The 21,780-nt window shown below is 25.0% G+C and overlaps 3 protein-coding genes across 3 annotated transcripts; 2 read left to right on the top strand and 1 right to left on the bottom strand.

The window, feature by feature from the left end:
• Positions 1 to 3,279: 3,279 nt before the first annotated feature.
• LOC126910426 (protein takeout) lies at positions 3,280 to 9,062 on the top strand. The gene is made up of 7 exons (XM_050692989.1): positions 3,280 to 3,420; positions 4,839 to 4,922; positions 5,658 to 5,750; positions 7,274 to 7,421; positions 8,127 to 8,260; positions 8,329 to 8,478; positions 8,566 to 9,062. The coding sequence occupies exons 2-7, from the start codon at positions 4,841 to 4,843 to the stop codon at positions 8,715 to 8,717; spliced, it is 759 nt and encodes a 252-aa protein (XP_050548946.1). The 5' UTR covers positions 3,280 to 3,420; positions 4,839 to 4,840; the 3' UTR covers positions 8,718 to 9,062.
• A 4,381-nt stretch (positions 9,063 to 13,443) lies between these two features.
• LOC126910429 (uncharacterized) lies at positions 13,444 to 15,919 on the top strand. Its single transcript, XM_050692991.1, has 6 exons — positions 13,444 to 13,607; positions 13,736 to 13,828; positions 13,898 to 14,036; positions 14,103 to 14,236; positions 14,886 to 15,035; positions 15,626 to 15,919. Exons 1-6 carry the CDS (start codon positions 13,529 to 13,531, stop codon positions 15,775 to 15,777), a joined length of 747 nt encoding a protein of 248 aa, XP_050548948.1. The 5' UTR covers positions 13,444 to 13,528; the 3' UTR covers positions 15,778 to 15,919.
• On the bottom strand, positions 15,062 to 18,798 carry LOC126910423 (uncharacterized). The gene is made up of 6 exons (XM_050692986.1): positions 18,510 to 18,798; positions 17,972 to 18,064; positions 17,681 to 17,861; positions 17,476 to 17,609; positions 16,275 to 16,424; positions 15,062 to 16,165 (listed from the first exon to the last, which is right to left on the bottom strand). The coding sequence occupies exons 1-6, from the start codon at positions 18,622 to 18,624 to the stop codon at positions 16,005 to 16,007; spliced, it is 834 nt and encodes a 277-aa protein (XP_050548943.1). The 5' UTR covers positions 18,625 to 18,798; the 3' UTR covers positions 15,062 to 16,004.
• Between the last annotated feature and the right edge of the window lie 2,982 nt (positions 18,799 to 21,780).

Below are 21,780 nucleotides of genomic sequence, written 5' to 3'. Positions count from 1 at the left end.
TTATTTGTATAAGTTTACAAATTTAACATGTAAAAATAGAGCATATTGTTCATTTATTTTTGATATTATTAAAAAAGTAATGATGCAAACACAAATGGATAATTAAAAGAATTATTTTAATCTGAATTTTTAAATCTGTATGAGATTGAGTGTATGACTCAAGTTATTTATTCAATTTACCACGAAAAAAAAAATAAATGTATTATACTTTCGCTATCGAAAATGCTTAAAATAAATTAATGACGGCCGTATTTTTGTGTTTTAACAGCGTGCCTCTTAGGACAATAGATACTAAATCATAATCATAAAAATACAACAATGTCGAAGACCTTGAACTTGAATGTTTACCTACATTCTTCACCCGTAAATAAATTCAACACAGTCTCATCTGAAGTTTTTTTATCACACCATCATGTGAAATTCAAGAACAAGGTATCGTTCGTTTAAAATTTACATGTCTAGTGTAAACAATATTAGCAGTATTTTTAATTTTTAGCACGTGTTAATACTTTGTATTAGTTCTTTAAATAATATTTAAAAATATTGTCATCAAATCATTACCAAGAAAACTCTTGGCCTTGATAAAAGATTTAACTAGGCACTAGAGATATATAAATATAAAAATCTTTTTATTAAAATTCTTTGGTTGTCAAACGACTATTTTTTAAAGTCATTAGTAAAATAATTATTTTTGAAATCAAATTAAACAAACAGCATTGTTTTGATAACTGTATAAATTCCCAAATATCGGGTTAAGGTTAAAAGAATAAAAAACATTAAAACTTATGTGAGATATTGTAAAATAATTAGTTTCTACTATAATTTATAATTTAACCTAATAATTATTAGCACTGTATAAACGTATTAAAGGTAGTAATGCGCTGAATAAATATACTAAAGGGGTATGTAAATATTTTAGGAATTTATCGGATATTTATCAGCGAGTTTATTTATCTATCCTAAAGATTGGTACTAAACAATTTTGATAATTTATAATGGTTATAATAAAATTATTTTATAACTGTGGCTAAATTCAGATTTGTCTTTGATATGTATCATGATTTTTAAACTACTAAAACAGGATGAATTAATGGTATATGTTTGGGAGATGAAACACTTTATTTGTTCTACATATAGAAAGTTGTTGTATTATTATTGGTGTGAAAATACATATACTATGATGTGTGTATGTATTTATTATTTTTTTGCATCTGTCATTACTTTTTCTCAGGTCTCACTAGACTGAATTCTTTNAATTATTATTATTGGTGTGAAAATATATATACTATGATGTGTGTATGTATTTATTATTTTTTTGCATCTGTCATTACTTTTTCTCAGGTCTCACTAGACTGAATTCTTTCAATGTTATGTCAAAAGATTACAATTCGTATCTAGTTGAAGAAATTATTTTCAAAAATACCATTGTCTTCTGTAAATCGGCGAAATCTACCAAAAATTAAGATTTATTAAATCGGTAAATTTCATTTTACATCTTAATACTTTTTTATGAGAAATATAGAACATTTTTAAAAGTGAACGAATAAAATTTATATTTTTATAAATACATTAAGTATTCCTTTTTATTGGGTTCATTTTTTTTGAAAATCTGACCCTTTACCTCGCTATAAGTGGTATTCAAAATAGCAAGATTATCATGAAAAGTTAACATTTTCAACTTTTGAAAATGTCCTGAAAATATTTCAATGTACAAACATATGTTAAATTAAAGTTTATGTTACTATATGTTAAAAAAAATTTGTCCTGGAAAATGATCTTTTATATGCAAATGGCCGCCGTAGTTAAAAAATATTATATTTTTGTGTTAAAATTTTCCATTTTATACTTTATAATTAAAATAAATTTCAACTATAACACTTAATTTTTTTTTAAATGTTTATAAATATAGTTAAAAATATATTTATGAAGAATTTTTGCAGTTTTTAGTATCAATACTATAAGTATATTAAAAAGAAGAAGATACCCTTACAACAAAATATTCCAATTACCAATGACTTATGGTTAATGATAATTCTAATTTCATAACCGAATTAATAATTAACTAACGAAAGACCTCACAATCAGTTAACTTTCTTTTCTTTTTTTAATAAATCTATACTTTAATTTTTGATTTACGCTTACAAACTAGATAATGTAACATATAATAATTTTATTATATTTTATAATTTCTTCATAAAAAATACAATACAAACTATTGAATATTAATTTCATAATAAATTTTATTTCTATAATAATGAATTATATTTATTAATCATAAAACTAGTAATCAGAATATAAATAAGAAAATAAAAGTTGATGTTGCTTTAAGAATAATCCATTAATTTCATTTAAAAATTGAACACAATCTATAGATTTGCATCGAAACGTTTTTTATTACAGTGATTTTAATTACTGACAGAAAGAATCGATTACTTGACCCAAATGTGACATCTACTGTGCTTGGTTTTTTAAATCTTTTTGTGAATTTTGTCTCATCATTTGATCTTAACCATTTATTAAGTTGCTTAATTAATAAATAAATTAATAGGGCTGCATTTAGAGGTATTTACGTTTGATTCAGACAAATATGACTCGCATTAAAACTGTGTTAATTTTAGACACATTAATTGTAATTTCTAAATTCTGTGAAATGTTTAAGAATTGCCTTTTTTTAGTCGTGAAACCAGATTTTTTAATGTTTACTTTGTACACCGAAAAATATATAGAGTATCCAGTAAGTAAGGTAACGGGTTTCTATTGTTTTCATTGTTGTAACAATTGACCCGTTTATTTACTTACTGGATACTCTATATATTTTTTATAAAAACACAATATTAACTGTGGTTTGTATCAATACCTGAAAAAATCACACTCGAGTATTTAATCAAGAAAACTGTTTCTATACCTTGAAAATTTTGCCTATGGAAAAACATCAAACTAGATAATATTTAGTTTAATATTAGAAGATGTGTATCACACCTAGGCTACTTTCTCTGAAGTCATGTATACTAGTAGTGAATCTATAAATCGTGATTAATCGATCGTGATAAGGCGTTAAATAGATTGCTTAATTATTGGTTTTTAATAGCTCGTACTAATTTTGGCCTTAGGAAATTTCTATACAGTTACTTTTGGTGTAGTTTATGGAGCTATGGAGAGCACTGTAAATAAAACATAGATGGTAATAATATGCTTGTACTGCGACAAAAATCGATTTCATTAGAAAGAGGGGGCAAAAAGTACGGACTAGAACCGGTCTTCTGAGGATCAACGTTGGATCTCCCCCAACGGGCATATAGCGCTGTCTTTGCCGGAGCCAAGTTATTAAAAAGAGTACATAGAACATCTTTTGTTGCAGTCAAGTTCAGACGAACATACGACGGACACATCAAAACAACGACACACTACTGTCACAACTAAGTATGTATTAAAAAAATATATATTTACATTTAACTTACCTGATTTTATTTTCAAGTATAATTTCACTATCTCGCATTTTCAAATTTCTAAAAATAAATTTTTTACAAAAATTTAAAAATAACGGTACTTGCTCGTTCTATCGACCGTAGCCCTCGTGACTTACACGTCATATAACGACGGCTTAAGTTTAGTAAAACAATAATAGTATGTAAAGATTTAAATAACTTGTCATTATGTACATTTTAAAGAATATTTTTTCTTCGGCTTGACAATATCTAACCACAAATATTTAGGTCTCAGATATACATAGATGATGTGCGACAGCATTACAAATTAGGTCTGACCTCATTAAATATATATATATATATATAAATAAAAACAGTTACATTATTGACATTAAAATATTCAAAGTCGTTTATTTTCAGTCATACTATATTTTTCGTTGAGTTTTAGTCTTTATTTACTTTTACTACGATAGATATAGGTAATATTTTTTTTTTTACTTAGTAAAGCTACAAGTCTAGTGATCGTAAAAATGATTTTTAACTATCGTGTGTTTGTATTACATGTAAAATATTAATACAAACTTCAAGTAAAATAATATTCGTATTCCTCGTTCGTAGTTAACGGAGAAAGTATTCTGCATTTGTTGCGGATGATAAATCGGCATTTATCTTGTTTTAATAGCGTACAGTGAACTTGATTTTTTATTCAAATCTTCTATTTGAATGTCAAAACAGTCTGTTTGAAATTACTGCTATCACATATAATATATATCTAATAATTGGCGAGTTAATTTAGTGAATTTTAGTCATTTAAAATTTTCTTAGAAGAAATACTAGTAGTTTAATTATAAAAGTACTTTTACAATTAGATCACTATTTTAATGGAATAGTAACTGTTAATATTAGATTGTTAAGTAGTCTTTATAATTTATTTTCTTTCATAATTATGGTTGCGATTATGTTTAAAGACACGTTAATCGATTTGCATTTTGGTTTTGTATAATTCGCCATAGATTGAAAATAGTTTAAAAGTCAATATAGATGTGAAAAATAATTTTGTCTTATTAAATAATGCTTTAAGGTGTTATACAGTGAATACATTTAAAAACCTGTTAATGCAAAAATAATTACATATCAAATATTCTTTTGTCTTGTTATTGATTGAATTTATTTAGGGAAATAAATTGGACCTATAAAATAAAAGTAACCTGTAAACGTAAAAATACATAAAACTGTTAAAAAAAATGACTAGATTTATGTATTTGTAGTCTGAAGATAGTATTGCAATTCTAATTTTGACTGTTTATTCATAAAACACATGAGTTTTTTTTTATTATCTAAAACGTGTTAATTCTAGAAGTAATCCGATTAGAAATTATACTTAGATTTTGTAATTAAACTTTTTTTTTTTAGAGATGTATTCCATTTTTTATTTGGTAGTAGCCACGTTATGCCTCTCCGCTATTTCACATGCCAGACAACAACAACATGATATTGGTAATTATTTACAAATTTTACTTTCATACGTTAAAAGTTCTTAAAATAGTTGTTAATTATTCAAGTCATACGAAATTTTTTATCATTATAAAAATTTAATAAATCTACAAATTTTATTTTGTTCTTCAAAATACATTACATTATAAATACTTTTGGGAAGTACTTGTCAATTAATAAATAAGGAAATATTTTTTATTTATTGATATATTTTTAAATGAATAATAAGTAAATTTATTACATCACTCTTATGAAATGCATGCTTCCTTTTCTTATTTGGATTTGACTTGTTGCAAAGTGTAGTTAGTAAACATAACCATTATAACACAAACTCATTAATAAACATAATTTTCAATAAATATTGAAAAAACAGGAACAAATTTTATTGAATTAGAAGGTTGTTTAATGTCGATTGATCACGGTAGAATAACAATCTAATAAAAATACTAATGATTAGTTATGATTCTAATTTACTGTTACCCATCCACATATTATAAATAGATTGGCCATGAAAAATCAATTCATTTTATATCTAAGAATAGCTACGTTAATAATATTAAATTCATAATTATTACTGGAACATTAAATTACTTTTTTAATTTCTTATTATTGATTCATGTCATTCTACATTAAATTCAATGAGTGGCTCATAATATTTTTAATAATCTATTAAAACAGTTTTACTTATTAAACAACTAATAATAAACCGATAATAAAAGCGTTTGATTTGACTTGTAGCTTACTACATTCATCCATGCGAGAAAAATAGTCCAAATGTTAACGAATGTTTGACATATGCTGCAAACCATTTGGCAATGAATTTCAGAAAAGGTATTTAAAAAATTACAATTCATAATTAATTAAATAATTATCAAAATTATATATATATATATATATATACAACAGATCTAACTGACAACTCATATAATTTATGATCGACATAACATTTTATACTTTTTTAATCGATTTACACTATAGGATTATATTTAAAAAAGTTTTGTTATTTTTCACAATTATAAAAATAATCAGAAAAATAATTTTTTTGAGATTTGAAAATAGTCACTTTATGGATAAGTTTTAAAGAAAAATGATTTTATCATTAATATCATATTATAGGATATTTCTTAATTGATTTATAAAACATGAATCTATTCAATTAAAAATTCAATATGTTTTAGATAACGTTTCTATAATTTTTTTTTATAAACTTAATTTTACTGCTTGTTGTGTTTCACGTTGATTACAAATGATCGTTCAAATGTTACTATTTTTCATGGAAAAGAAATCGCATACTGTTGCCAGTAAATAACTTAAAGATATACATTTGGACTTACATTTGATACCATAGAAAAATCATAAAAAAATCCAAATTTCAAAATGCTGTAGAAACATAACTACTGAAATTAAAATAAGAGTTTTTAATGTCAAATTTTTTCATTGAAACTTATCCACAAATGGCTATGTTCAAATCTTAGAAAAAAATTGTTTTTATATTAATTATAATAGCGACAAATAACATAAAACAAATTTTAAATATACACTTGTACTTAAAAATGAATATTAAAAAAATTATAAAACGTTATATAGATCATAAGTTATATTAGTTGTCAGTTGGATCTGTTCCATCCTGGAACATAATGATGTATATAATGATTAATTAATAATAGTGACATAATAATTAATAATAGTCACTATTTCTAGGTAATAGTAAGAGCCAAAATTTTGTTATTCGTATTGCAAAACGTTGTGTGTGTAAAATTTCAGAGAGTGTTTCTTTGTCTTTCGTTTTGTATACAATTGTAATAACATATAAGGCGAATAATTTAAGTGCCCACATAATTATAATAGTTGCCGGAATATCACTCGTAAACTTTCACACAACCGGAAAATTAACACTATTTTGTGTGTGTTTACGAAGTGAAACTTGTGTAAATGAAACGAATTAACTATTAAAATTAATTATTAGGCACATTTTTTGTTTTCTAATTGGCTACTACATCGTTAAAACAATGTTGTTTATTTTATGTCAATGTTGGAAAAGTTAATAAGTGTACACATAACCGATCACACAATAGTTATTTTAGTGGCATTTTACTATTCCAATAAAATAAAAAAAAAATCAACCATAGGGAATAATTTTTGCCACTATTATTGAATAAAAAATATGTCTGTAATAAACATCTATTAACCCCATTGGATGTACCAATATTTTTAAAGTCACCTTACCTATTACCAACATTGACACCAAGTATTAATAATTTCATATAAACTTGTTAGCAAAATAACAAAAATGTTTTAAAGTGGTTTAATTTTATTCCATTGGCGTTGACACGTTTAAATTATATTATTTTTAGGCATTCCTGAGTTGGGCATTGAAAACGTCGAGCCAATTGTAATCGATGAAATTAATTTGGCGCTAGGAACAGGCCCAGACGGATACCGAGCAACGTTCAAAGACATCCAAGCGTACGGTGTGAGCAACTTGACAGTTAATCAAGTCAGGTACGTATACAAATACAACAAGAAATTATGTTTAGTATTGATCAGCGTCATATTGCGACAAGCGAAAGAATGCAACCGGTAAACTTTCACGAAGTCGTTAAGCGTCATGATCACCTACATGCGTTACTGACTGACATTATGGTATAAGCTCAAACTTTTTACAAAGTGCGTTGCTAACTTTGTGACGGCGGACTTACCTTTTACCGCTCAAGCATACAGCGATAGGCTATTGCGCGACTATGCCAATATAAATTTAATGGCCGGCTGGATACCAACTAACGGTACATTTTTCGAGACACTCTAATTTTGAACAAATTTCTTCTGAGTTCCTGGTACTATTTTTCAACTTTTCTTGATTTACTCGTTGTAAAACACAAAAATCTAATAAGAAAATAACATTTACCTTCTGAATTCCTGGTACCCTTTTCTCATTTTTGCGACGACATACGCATCATGACGGACATGTATTTTATTGTCGATTTAGTTGCCTACTCAGAAATCCTTACTTATTTAAATTTATTCCAAACCGTTACAAAATTAAAAGCTAATTTTTGAATAGGTTTCAATGCCGTGTAAACGTTACTATTAATGACACATTACATAAAATTACTTTTGAAATTTGTTATTTTTTTTGTCTTTCTTAAAAAAATGCTGATAAATGACGATGAAAACATCTTTTGTTAATATCTGTTTAACTTATTATAGGTCAGACCTCAACTCATTGCAGTTTCAACTTACATTTTCGATCCCAAAAATATCAGCTACCGCTCACTATAGAAGTTCAGGAGTTTTAATTATGGTCCAAGCTACCGGTGGTGGTGAATATTGGGGCGAATACGGTAATTATAAAAATATTGTTTTAAAATAATCTTATGTGTCTGTTAATTATTGTTATTGTTTTATTCAGAGGGTGTCAAAGCAAAAGTATACATCAGAGCTAGTGAAATAGAACGCGATGAACAAAGATTTTTACAATTAGAAGACTTAAAAATGGACTTTAGCGTTAAAGACATTCAAATGGGAATAACTAACGTTCACAATGGAAACGCCGTTTTAGGTAATACAAATATGAATTGAATTTTCTTGAAATTAAACGCCTTTATTTTCCGAACGTTTCTTCAACTATTGTTTTATTCTTCTACAGAAGCCGCGTTGAACTTATTCATAAACTCCAACTCGCAAGAATTATTGAAAGAAATGAAACCACATATCAAAAAAAAGCTCATGACAAACATGAAGTCGTTCCTTGACAACTTGTTTAGCAAAGTACCATATGACAGTTGGATCATTGAATAAACCATTTGATTAGACTTTACTGTTTAGCATCTGACTGAAATGTGACATCGTGAATGCGTGTGTTAGAAACATAACTAATTATATCTTATGAATTTGCTTCAGACCAAGAGAAACACATATAAACTACAAGTGCAATTTTTTTTGTTTCTTTTTTTTATATATATTTATTTATAAAATATCAACGAGCAAAATGAAAATAGAGAAAAAACATATTTATTTTCAATAAAAAAAATGTTTGAACTGAACTTTAAATATTTATAATAATATACTTTTTTACTCTTTTTGACAAATGTACAAAAAGTTTTGATAAATTATTTATAATAAATCTTGTGTATTTATTAACAATGTGCTAATGTGTAATTATGTTATGGTCAGTTGTTAATTTTTTCAAATTAATTTTTATGTTCCTTATTTTAACGTGATCATATGACGTAGAAGAATTGTATTGCTTTTGTGTTTTCTAAGTATTCTTTTTTTGTAAATATAACATCATACACGTCATAAAATTGTTGTTGTTCGCATTTAATTTCCTCAATAATTTTATTAATTATTAATAACATCAAAATTATGAAGTCATAATGTCTTAGAAGTACTGATTTAATTAGGGACTTGAGCTGTTAAAAAAACCGGTTATAATTAGTTAAAACCTATTCTTTCTGGTTTTTCTAACCGAAACCAAAAACGCATACAATACAAAACCGGTTTTTAAAAATGTAACCGAAACCATTTTTGAAAACCCTGACTCGAAATCGAAACCTAAACCACAAACACATACAACGGTTTAGATTGTAGACCTAAATTGTAGTATACTTAGATTTAAGTATAGTACATACAGATATAGATATAGCACATGTTCATTTGATATGATCTTCTTTTTATATGGCCATTTAAATATTTGAGTGTTTAACAAAGTTTTGTAAACATTACGTTATAATAAATTGTTAATGTTTCTTAATAAGTAATATGACTTAATATTTAGTACAGTGAAAAGGATCAACTTGGGGCTGTTAAATGTCTTATAATTTTAGTCTTAACAACCTACAACACAGTACAATTTTTACAAGTGTTGATATGATATAATATTTATATTTAACTGTGTTTAAATATAATATTTGATTAATCTTCATCAGTTTTCCCCTGGTAATGAAATATTCTTTATCAGAGAAACAAATATGATTAATTATGTGGTTGGAAGATGTACATAGCAAAATTTTTTTCACATACTATACACTTTTTTATTCATTTTATAAATGAAAATTTCAATGTTGATATATATAATAAAACATATAAAATAGTTTGTTCAAAATCTTTGAAACACACTTGAGCCCAGAATAATAAGAAAGAGAGGCGTATCATTATTTTCTAAGACATTTATTTTTCAAAGTTCTCTATTTCAAACAATTTTCAATCTGTGTTATTTTTTAAAATTATTAAAAATAGTTTTAAAATAATATAAAAAAAAAACATTTTAGTATTTTATATATATTTTTTTAAGTTTCATTGCGCAACAATTTTTTTTGAAAAATGCAACATTATTTGTCTATAATAGGATAACTGTTAAAATTAATTATTTTTTTTAATAAAAAAAAGTCGTTAAGGTTAAACAATTATCCAATTTTATGTTTTCGAGTTTACAAATACTTTAGAGTTAATTATTTATTATATTAAGAAAAAAAATTATACTTGATGGCTCTACGCAAATTTACACAAATTGTATGTACTACCAATTAAAAAAAAATTATTTTTTCATTATAAATTTTCAATTTATTCTATAATTTAAATATGTTTGATGTTTATTTAAATATTCTTAAATTTTTAAAGTTATTAATATTCTTTAAATAATTGTTTAGTACTATTTTTTAAGACTATATTCTTCTATAATAATTGGTTGGACATTATCCACAATAAAATTTTTGTTACTAAGATTATATCCGAAAGATATTCTTTCGTTGCATCATTATTCTCAATGTAACCCGTACGCGAACCTGTACGTTGGTCTTAAGTTTAGACCATAAAGAATGTACCTAATAATAAAATAAATATTCTGAGTAGCATCCTAGAGTTTTTGTTTATGTGTTTTAAATAAAATATCATTTCTAACATGTGACTAATATTTTAATTGGCTAAAACAAAAAAGTAAGTTTTTTAATTTCAGTTTTTACTACTAGTTAAATATTTAAATACTTATTGAAAAATAGTTCATAAGGGCGTAATGTTAAAAATCACTTTAATTTATATGAGGGCTATAAATTTCAATAACCTAATTGATGTCTTATAAACCTCTCATTTATCTAAAGTTCAGCTTAAATGTTTTTTGTCTGAGTAAACTTAATGTTATTCAAATATTTAAGACCAAACAGTAAAAACATTTAAATAGAAGAAATTAGATAAAATTTAAGTGTTGTTAATCATACTAAAATTGCAATTAACTAACTAACGAAGGTTAGAATAATCGAACTTTCTTTAAGCACAATTGTATAATATTGTTTTACGATATTGATTTTAATCACTATCAGATTTAAAATGATATCGTGTATGCCGTGTCCTTCCTATATCTGTTTTATTTTCAGCTTCACCATTTTTACTACTATATAAAGAATTATCAATTATAAAATTGATATCTTAACTACCCTTTAAATTATAAAGCTTAAAAAATTTTTGTTTTTCATATTTAAAATAATTTAATCCACCTGACATTGAAAATGATTTCTTTATTAAAATATCTTCATGATTTTTATAACTTAAAACGTTAAATTAGATCATAGAATTTTCAGAATAACATTTTATGATTTTATCGGGTAATTCGATATGAGTTATCACTAAGATATCGAGTTATATTTATACTGTTTTCTTTTAAATAATTTGTAGGGGACAAAAATGTTTAATACGATTATAATTTAGAAAATAAGTTTATTCCAGCTAAAATTTAATTTTAATATGGCATTGTTTAAAATTGATTAATTGATATACACTCAGAATTCAGAGATCTTCCAAAATTCAGTTTGCTTAAACTCATATGTTGTTAGGTATTTTTTACACGTTTAATATAATAATAAGAATAATAATTAATTTAATAAAACTGTGTATATTTTATTTCAATTAATTAATTTAATTAATCAATATTCTCAGGAATATAGTTTATTTTAAAAAAATTTTGGTAGTTTATAGGTTATATGTCAATAACTTCAGGATTATTGACCTTTCTTTATTTGTTTACCTTATCCTGTGATTGAATTTTAGTCAAGAGTTTGTTTATAACAATAATACTTTATAGACTTGTATAATAAACAGTAAGGTTAGGCATATTATACAAATATTATTAATTATGTTGTTTTAAATTTGCACGAATAATTATTTATATTTTATAAATTAATGAAATTCAACACAAAGATTTATGTATATATAAGTAGTATTTTTTATAAAGATGTGAATGAGTGAGTGACCTAGGCCAAGGTTGAAATTTTTATCCCGTACGTTTTATTTATATAATTGTCTAAATTTAGATATATCAATTATTTAAATGGGTTAACTGGCGTAATTATTGTAATTATCGAATTAAAAATTACAATTTATACTTTTAGTTATCAAATATAAATAATATAAATCAAATTTTCCTCTAAATTATGATGGACTAAGTAAAGAACTGGCAAAATGCTTTAAGGGTTAGGTTTTAATAATATGGAGTTTTATACCTATTCTCTTCAAAATCCAATAAAGTATATTTAGTATGAATAATATACTATAAATATTAATTAACAAACCAATATATAAAGATATTATAAAAATATAATCCGTATATTATTTAATGTCTGAAATAAATTATTAAATATTTTTCATAACTTCAAAAATTTTGGTTACTCATTTGTAGTAAAAATTAAATAGTTGAAGAATTTTTTATTATTTAAATTTTACAACTGTAAATTAATCAATCATTTGAAAGACATAATAAGTCAATTTTTATAATACAAGGTTACGGTGAATTTGTTTTATTTGAAAATAAAATATCTTTTCCGCTATTTATTCGACAATACAAAAATGAAATTTGTTTTCATTACTCTAAAACTTGGTGATTGCAACTTTCAACATATCCAAAATATATTATTAAAATAACATTTATGACAATGACTTATTAACAATATCTCTTGTTGATAGTTATAGTCTTAAAATGAAAAAGAAATTTAAGGATAATTTAATTTGTTTAGACTATTTTATAAAATATATGTCAGTTTGTTTACTTTTGTTAATACTCTACAAACAAACTTCCTATTTGTAGTTTAGAAGGCATAAAACTGTGCGGAGAAGATATCTCTTTTTTTTTCTTTAAAATTCTTAAATTTCTAAAAAAATACAAAAGGTTATATTCTAGATGTTTAAAAAATTAACAACGAATAGTAATTTAAAATTTTGTGCGCATATAATATCTGAATTTAAATATTTATGAAGTTAATATTTTCTAATTGTGTTGCTAACAGCCAATAAATAGACGAAGTTAATATTTTATGTTTAAATTATATCCTTTACGTCGACCTTATGCAATTTAGTTGTTATTTATTTTGTTCTGTGTGTGTTATTATATGAGCTTAAGAAACAATAAATTATATGATTCATTTTTATTTAATACGCGGTTATGGATCCTAATGCTTTTATATAATCAAATTAGACCACAATTATAAATGTCCTTAACCATCAAAACTGGGGTTGCATATAAAATAGAAAAACATCATATTAATAGTTAGCATTAAGATGTAGTAATGTTTCTTTAACACATTACGGAAGGCTATTTTTCCTGGAAACTTCTATCTTTGGGAAGTATGACGAATTTTTACCTTAGTTCTGTGATTACCATATTACTTAGTTATGATGTCGTCAATTCGGAATTCAAGTCATTACGTAAGTGTTCCATATAAATAAAATATAGCGTTATAAAAAAAAACTATCATTTGAGTCGCTATAATTATTCAATTACATTTTTTAAATAACTATAAAATAGTTATATATATGTTTTTCTTTGATAACAGCTGATTACCTACACGTATGCCGGCGATCTCAAATTAACATAAGTAATTGCATTATCGATTCGGCTTATTTCTTGAAAAATAAAATAGCTGAAGGTGAATACTTCAATTTTTTTAGTGTTATGTAATTTAAATGTTTTTAACATTGCATTGTTTATTAATTAGGGATTCCTGAGTTTGATTTGGCGCCACTGGATCCTATGGTTATAGACCTACTTATACCATCAGGTGGACGTGACATTAAAATAGAAACTACTAACCTTCGTGTAACAGGAGCTAGTAATTTTACAGTACCATATCTCGAGTGGGTAATTTGATTTTAATTCTATCAGATTTATTTTTGATTAGGCTGTGTTTTTTTTAAATATAGAGCCGACATAAAAAGACAGAAATATGAGTTTCAAGTTAAATTTCCTCACATGCATATATTAGGAAACTATAATTTGGATGGAAAAATCGTTCGAATGGCCATAAAGGGACAAGGCGACTTTGATTTGGATATTGGTCAGTGTTGTTAGATAATTACTTCATGAATACTTTGTATAGATTCTTTTACGTGTATCAAGCTGTAGGATTTGGATCGGTTTGAGAGTCATGCTCGTTATTAACCTAACCAGTATGAAGAAATTAATATTAAAATATTAGAGATCATATTAAACAAAGACGGCGATGTATTTATGAAGGATTAAGAAAATAATTCTAGATACTTTTCGATATTTTTTGTGAATATGAAAGCAAAATTCTCTTTGCACTTCATTCTATGTAAATATAAATCTGATTTCCATAATATTATATCACTTAGTCGGGGAAAAACATAACAACTCAATATATTAAATTAAGAAGTTTTTTATTGGGCATTTGAAAAATGACTAAATCTCCAGTTTGAAAAAAAATATAAATATCATCTGGCTTCAAATATATGAACTACTAATGAGTCGTTTGCATTAATTTTTTAAAAAAATTTTATTCAAAAACACATTTTTTTCCAATTGAACTAAATATCCTTTTCATTTTTCTTTCAGTTGACTTTTGTATAGCTAAGCTAACATTTTCCTTGTAAGGTAAATAATCATTAGCTGTAGGATAAACTAAATACTTTAAATTGACTATGTAAAATAATATAAGTATATTTATTGGCAAATTATTTATTTAGATGGTGTAAGAAGTAATGTATCTATGCTAGGAAAAATTACAAACATTGATGGACTTAATTATATACGATTTGATAATGTAACTGTTAAGATAGGAATAGACAGAGGAAGAATAGAGCTAAGAAATTTATTTGGTGGAGACAAAAATTTAGGTAAAAATCAAGAAAAAATAAATGAATACGACACATGAAAACTATAACTTTAATAAGTGTATCATAATCATTTAAAATACAACCTTAACGATTTCATACAGTTTTATGCAATTAAAATACAGTATAAACTTATAATACGATAAAATTAATCTGAAATGTATTAAAACATAATAATAAATACACAAACTTCTCTAATAATCGTTTCGTGAACAATTGGCACAGAAACGAAAAGAATAATAATGGGTAGGTAATTACCTGACAACTCAGTTTAAATAGGATACTTCCTTAAGTATTATCAGTCAAACATATAATTTAAGTAATGATTTTAATACATGTGCCAAAAACTAGGAATGGTGACTTTTGCACGTAAACAAAATAAGCCAAGCGAAAATTACACAGTCAAGGTCGCTTGTAGTTTTATGTAAGATGAGCTAATATATAATTACTATCAGTAGTTTCTGTATATAGGTAATTTAATTTAATTTTTAAATTTGACAAACAATGATAGATTACTTTGAACATCATTATACAATGTTTGAAATAGTATTTTTTTTTTAATACAATTTTTGTTTTTTAATTGTTTTCTTTAGGAGAAATTATTAATACGGCCATTAACTCCAACTTCATTATGTTTTTCACGGAACTGAGACCGATAATTCAGAAAGTAGTTGAAAAGTTAGTGATGGAAACTGTCGATAAACTAACTAAGCTCTTCACTTATGAACAGCTTTTCCCAGACTAATAGTAATTGAAAATCAACTTATTTCAATAGTCTCGAGTTTTCGTGCCACAATTTTGAATGTTATAATTACAATTAATGTTACATTCTTAAGTCGAACCATAATAGTTTTGATTTTGTAAAAATAAAAAAATACAATTTGGTATACGTTTGTCACTTAAATTATAGATAAGACAAGAAGAGGAAAAAAGAAAAACATGTTCTCAAACACTGTTTAAGGGGGAAAAATGCTAATCTTCATCAACGATAAACCATTCAGTATATGGCAAACTACCTATTATTTGATTCAACATAGTCAGCAACATTTTACCTGCTATTTCTTCAACCATAGGCATTACTAATTTCTTAAGTTCCATTTTTTGACTTTTAATCATGTCGTTTAATGCTCGATCTGTGCAACAAAAATTAATAAATTATTATACTCCTAAAAGTATGACTTTCGTAGAAAATTAACTGTACTTAATTTATTAAAAGAAAAAAACAATTTATACACAACTCACTTAGATTTTGGTCTTTCTTGAAAATGTTTTCAATGATGATATTATAGTCTTTAAAATCGACTTTGATGTCAATATTGTCAAATAATAAATATTTGTCACTCTTTCTTGTTACTAGCTGCCCTTTTAACGTGCATTCAACATTAGTGTCAGCTATAAAAATAAATTCAATTTTTTTTTAAGTCAAGTTATTTTTTATTTAAAATAATGAATTTGGAATATTTTATTAGAATCGATTATCCTGTAAATATATTTGTTAATATAATAAATTGACGATGATAATATTAAAGATAATATTGCCTAGACACATAGCGAGACGTTTTATATACTTAAAAGTTATTCTGCAGCAAAATTATTAAAATAGATATATTAAAATAAACTGATCATAAAATAATGTAAATTTTAATAATTTTATTAGTACTAAAGTAATTATGTATTTTTAAACACATTTAGAACTTCTATTCAGTCTATTTAATTTCTTATTTAATTTATCAAGGATAAATTAAAAAATGAAATTAAAAACTCAACAATACCTATGGTAATAACGTTGATATATAAACAACAAACATAAAATATCTAATAATAAACAAGGATATTGTTAAAAAATTGTCATTACAGTTATTGAATATTTTTGCATTTATTATTACAAAATATTAAATAACTTGTTTACCACGTATAAAAAAATTTGTTCGATTCTATTATAAATGCGTAATTATATACAAAACAATAAAAATTAGAAAAATGTGGTTTTTTTTATTAACTTATAATAAAAACAAAAGACACTGAAGTTTTACTTTTTCTAAATCATTTAAATATTATACATTTAATATAATATTTAAATATTAAACTATCATTTATATATTTAAACTATAGAACTTTACTCCAAAAATGTTATAACTGGAAATTTTTATGATTCGACATTTTTAGTTGTTTTATTTGATATTTAGCAGCTATCTTATAAAATTTTAAAAATGCTGTTACCTTGGTTTAATGTAATATAAATTTTCTACAATCTGCAATAAGATTTTTAATTGAAATCCTCTCTAAATTATTTTATGTTACAATTTTATATTCTTAGGATAATTCTAAAATTGTTCATGAATAATCAAGTTTTTACTTATTATTAAACTATAAACTTATCCAAAGACTTAAAATTTTTAGGACCATACGTTCCATGTTATTTTTGATTTATCTGTATACTTACTGACATTAGATTTGAGGGGTCCAATACTTTTGATAGGTAGACCAAATAGTATTAAATTCACGTCGTATTCTCCTACTATGTCCAAAAATGGTAAGTTGAGGTTAAGGTTAAACTTTTTTTCCTTCATATCAGTTCTAATATTTTTTTAAAATAAATTTTACAATATAATATTGTTTACTATGCCAAACTAGTTTATATAACTCACTTAATACGGTTGATTTTAAGTTCTGAAGCATGATGGATGATTACATTTCGAGCAAATGCTCTGAACTTGTCTGCATTTTGGCGAGATCCGAGAATTTGAGGACTGAGTGCTTGGAATATGGATAAATCGATTTCTGGAATCTTAAAAGGTTCCATTATAGGAATGTTAGCTTCTGGTATACCTGCATAAAAAATATTTTTTCAAATAATTATAGTATAAATATACAAATAAAACAAGGATTAAAAATAAAAAAATAAAGATGATCTATAATACAAATATCATGTTGCATACCTGTTTTAGCGTATTTAAAAATATCCTTCATAGCATTATTCACACATGGATCAAATTGAGGATCATTGATTTTACATATTTTAACGTATTTAGCTGAAAAAATTAAGCCATTATTACCAAGATAAAATTAATTTTTCAGTAAACACGTATATATTTTAATTATTCCTTCTGAATATTATGGTTGATATTTTTTGCAGAGTTTTAAGCTCTACTGGTATAAGCATATTTATCGAAACATACTTATTTATGTACATATAAATAGTTATTTGTCAAATAAGACTTTTGTGAATTTTTATTAACTTAAGAAGAGAACACAAACTGATTTTTTTCTCATATGGCTCTAAAATATATGATGGTAATTTCAATAATACTATTCGAAAGAAAACAGAAAAAAAAAATATCAGTCATGTGATTATATTTAAAAAAATATTCGTGTACTACGATAATTTTTATTGACCAAAAATATTGCATAGGTCACTTTTTATAAATTATTATTCATAAATAATTTTATATTTTCAGACATTTGGTATATACTTACATAACCTGCTGACTTTTGTTGATGCGGGTTTGGAAAACACAGTTTGACAAAGCACTGACAGAATCAAGACAACAACGGCAGTAACCGACAACATTGAAACGGATTTGACGTCCATAACTGTTTAATCCAATCGAGTAGTCTCGTAATTTTTCTCTTTTACAAAAAACAAATAAATACTTGGAGTGTTGCAGCTAATCGTATTGCAAAGGGCAGCCGCGATAGCCTGTGCTCTGGCCGGCATTAAGTGTTAGAATGCGAGTTGGACTGTAAACGGTTAGCAATTTTAATCTAACGAGTTCTACCCAATCTGCTACCGCAATACTTCCAGCGACCTTCACGCCAATCTCCTCACGGGTGCCATTAATAATAACCAGTATCCGTCAGTCATGATTTGGGGAAAACAAAATTACAATTATCGTGGTTATGTTATAAAAGTTCATAGTACATAATGATTCAGATTAAAACACACCTGTCTTCTAATTACATTTGCTCTTATTCCTCAGTAAAAATGTCTTTAATTGTAGTAATTGTTTTTTTGTATGTGTACAATTCTAATTGGATAAGTCCAAGTATTATTGTACACCCACTTCAATTAAATTTGAATTAAAAACATAATCGTTTTTTTATTTCATAACATTAATTATTGTATTTTTGCACATAATAATATAATTGTTGTTGTTGTGCGGAAACATGTTCACACTATATCAAATAGCTTCGATGATAATTTTTAACACAAGCACTTGTAATTGCAAACATAATTATACGTGTTTTACTGTAATGCAATCCCAATAATTGCAATATTAATCGAGTAATCTTAAAATCCGTGCTAAATTTTGTCACAGTTTTTCGCATTGTAAAACCAATAAATATTCATTGCCGACACGCAAAGAATCAAGGAAAAATATTAATCAAGTTCATTGCTGCGAGCCGATGGCACCACGTTGCTTTCTGCTTCTTTTCAATTTTTCACTTTCAATACACACATAATACCAAGTAGCAAACGCGAGGACAGATATTGACAGTGAAGTAAATCGACATTACTTCGTCGTTTTAGGCATACATACTGTGGGTAATGATGTTTTTACTACACATTTTAATGTATTATAAATGTTCAAAAGACAGAAATCAGACCGTATACACAAATGTTTCATAATCATAAATTCCTTAAAAGAGAAACCATGATGGAAGGCTTAATGAACTGTAATTAATTTATCGTTGGTAAGACTATTTAAACTGAATTTCATGATACCGCTCAATTCAATAAATCAAGGTATACAGACATTGTTTTAATATACCAGAGCATTTAAGTCCCCGACAGTCATAAAATGAGTGTTGGAGACTAATTTAGTTCCATTGATTTAGTTATAAATTTAAAAGTACGAAATTACAACTATAATTATATTAATTTAATTTGTTCATATATAAAGTAACCAAAATTTTCTGAAATCATTGTTATACATTTCAAACAACATAAGTGTATAACCGATATTATTTCCTAGATCAATCTATTAACTTTAAAAAAAATCCTAATACTCATAAGCAGGACTGTGAATTATATGCATTTATAATTTTTTTTAAGTTAATATGAATATACTCTCAGCTAGTACAAGTTTTTATTAATTGACTTAAAAAATCAATATAATGTTTTTCCGATGTCGTAGGCTTAAAGATGATTAAGGAGGTTAATTCCCTTAAAACGTAAAATATTTCTGTGTTACTTTATAATCCTACGACAAAGTAATACAAACTTGGAACCCTTTAAAATGACTCGTACAAAATAGATAAATGCATATAATTCACAACATTGTTTACATGACTATGTAAATGTTTTATTGCCTAATAAGTAATAGTAATATTCATTATTATTTTTAAAATCATGATGTTGAATAATTAAAAAATTATTATACAATGTGATTGATTTATCACTTATTTAACTACTTATGAATTAAGAGATACATACTACAAAAATAAACTGGAAAAAATTTCTTGAAAGTATTATTGTTTTAGAAGAAATTTAGTGGTCAACGATAAATGTATCACTCTGTATTAACTTTAAAGGTAAATATTAAATATATGTCTACTAAATTTTAATAAGCGTATCATATTTCATATGAATATAAATATTAATAATTAAGTTTGTTTTTACTATAGCGAAAATGACACTCAAGACAAAGAAAAAAAATTTTAATAGGAAAAAAATTATATTCATTGAATTTATTTGTTATGTAATATTTACTACAATTACGATTATACTCTACCATGTAATATGTTTATATTTAGTAGATCAGAGACAAACATTTGTTGAAAGTTTTTTTTTTATACATTCTTTCTTCTTTATTTAATAGTATTTTAAAGACCAAAATCTAATCATAAATCTTAGATTAAGATTTGTACAATTAAAGAATAAATCCCCTTTTAACTCCGCTCAAGTCCTTTATTTAAAAGAATATAATTCTTAAAATAAAGATTTTAAGTCATGTATAATGGTACAATTTAACACATATATTTTGAATTCTAACAATATCAATATTGTCAATTATTTTTTAATAATAAATATTTTAAAAATTGTTCATAAATACTCACAAAGTATTCGTGATGTATTCCAATTAGAATTTATTTCATATATTTAAATATTTAACAAGAGTAATCTTTTTTCAAAATATTGAATTAGGAACACTTGTAAAAAAACATTTTACCCAAGTCTGATAATTTTATGTAGATTAATTATGGTGTCTGAAAAATAATATATTACAGTTATAAATATGCCTAACTAATTTTTTCGTTTAAGTCTTAATTACACTCGGATTAACACTCTAAAAGTACGAGTTTGAACATGTTGATCCAGTTCTATAAATGTTTGTTAAAATACCGCAAAAATACAAGAATAATAACCATTTTAAAAACAATTTTCTTACTTTATTATGTAATAATTATTATAATTGATGAAAAATTTCTAATTATATAACAAACGACCTTACATTACACATAATATAATCCATATTTATTTTTCAGGTAGTTTTTCATGATGTATAAAATATAAATAACGTATTAGAACATTTTAAAATCAAAACTTATATTGAATTATTTAAAAATTGGATTTTCTTGAACTTAATCTCAAATTTAAATTAGGTTAAATATTTTTTTTACACAATCCATATAAGAAATAAGCATACTCAGGTGAAATTATATTTTTTACATATTTTTTCTAACTGAATATATCAACTAAACAAGTTAATTTATACTCAGAGGTGTTTTCAAAGTTTTTTCTGGG

Source organism: Daktulosphaira vitifoliae, unplaced genomic scaffold, assembly GCF_025091365.1.
Source record: "Daktulosphaira vitifoliae isolate Bord-2020 unplaced genomic scaffold, ASM2509136v1 Scaffold_1, whole genome shotgun sequence".
Lineage (NCBI taxonomy): Eukaryota > Metazoa > Arthropoda > Insecta > Hemiptera > Phylloxeridae > Daktulosphaira > Daktulosphaira vitifoliae.
The sequence above is the reverse complement of the archived record's forward strand: the minus strand, read 5'-3'. Positions and strand labels throughout refer to the sequence as shown.

Bases quoted from the DNA above. Each gene is read 5' to 3' on its own strand.
- LOC126910426 (XM_050692989.1), top strand. From the start codon at position 4,841: ATGTATTCCATTTTTTATTTGGTAGTAGCCACGTTATGCCTCTCCGCT. The intron at 4,923-5,657 runs GTAATTATTTAC...TTTGACTTGTAG, and splicing joins ACAACAACAACATGATATTG to CTTACTACATTCATCCATGC. The intron at 5,751-7,273 runs GTATTTAAAAAA...TATTATTTTTAG, and splicing joins GGCAATGAATTTCAGAAAAG to GCATTCCTGAGTTGGGCATT.
- LOC126910429 (XM_050692991.1), top strand. From the start codon at position 13,529: ATGACGAATTTTTACCTTAGTTCTGTGATTACCATATTACTTAGTTAT. The intron at 13,829-13,897 runs GTGAATACTTCA...TTTATTAATTAG, and splicing joins GAAAAATAAAATAGCTGAAG to GGATTCCTGAGTTTGATTTG. The intron at 14,237-14,885 runs GTCAGTGTTGTT...TTATTTATTTAG, and splicing joins CGACTTTGATTTGGATATTG to ATGGTGTAAGAAGTAATGTA.
- LOC126910423 (XM_050692986.1), bottom strand. From the start codon at position 18,624: ATGGACGTCAAATCCGTTTCAATGTTGTCGGTTACTGCCGTTGTTGTC. The intron at 17,862-17,971 runs GTATGCAACATG...TTTTTTATGCAG, and splicing joins TTTTAAATACGCTAAAACAG to GTATACCAGAAGCTAACATT. The intron at 16,425-17,475 runs GTAAGTATACAG...TTATTTTTATAG, and splicing joins ACCCCTCAAATCTAATGTCA to CTGACACTAATGTTGAATGC.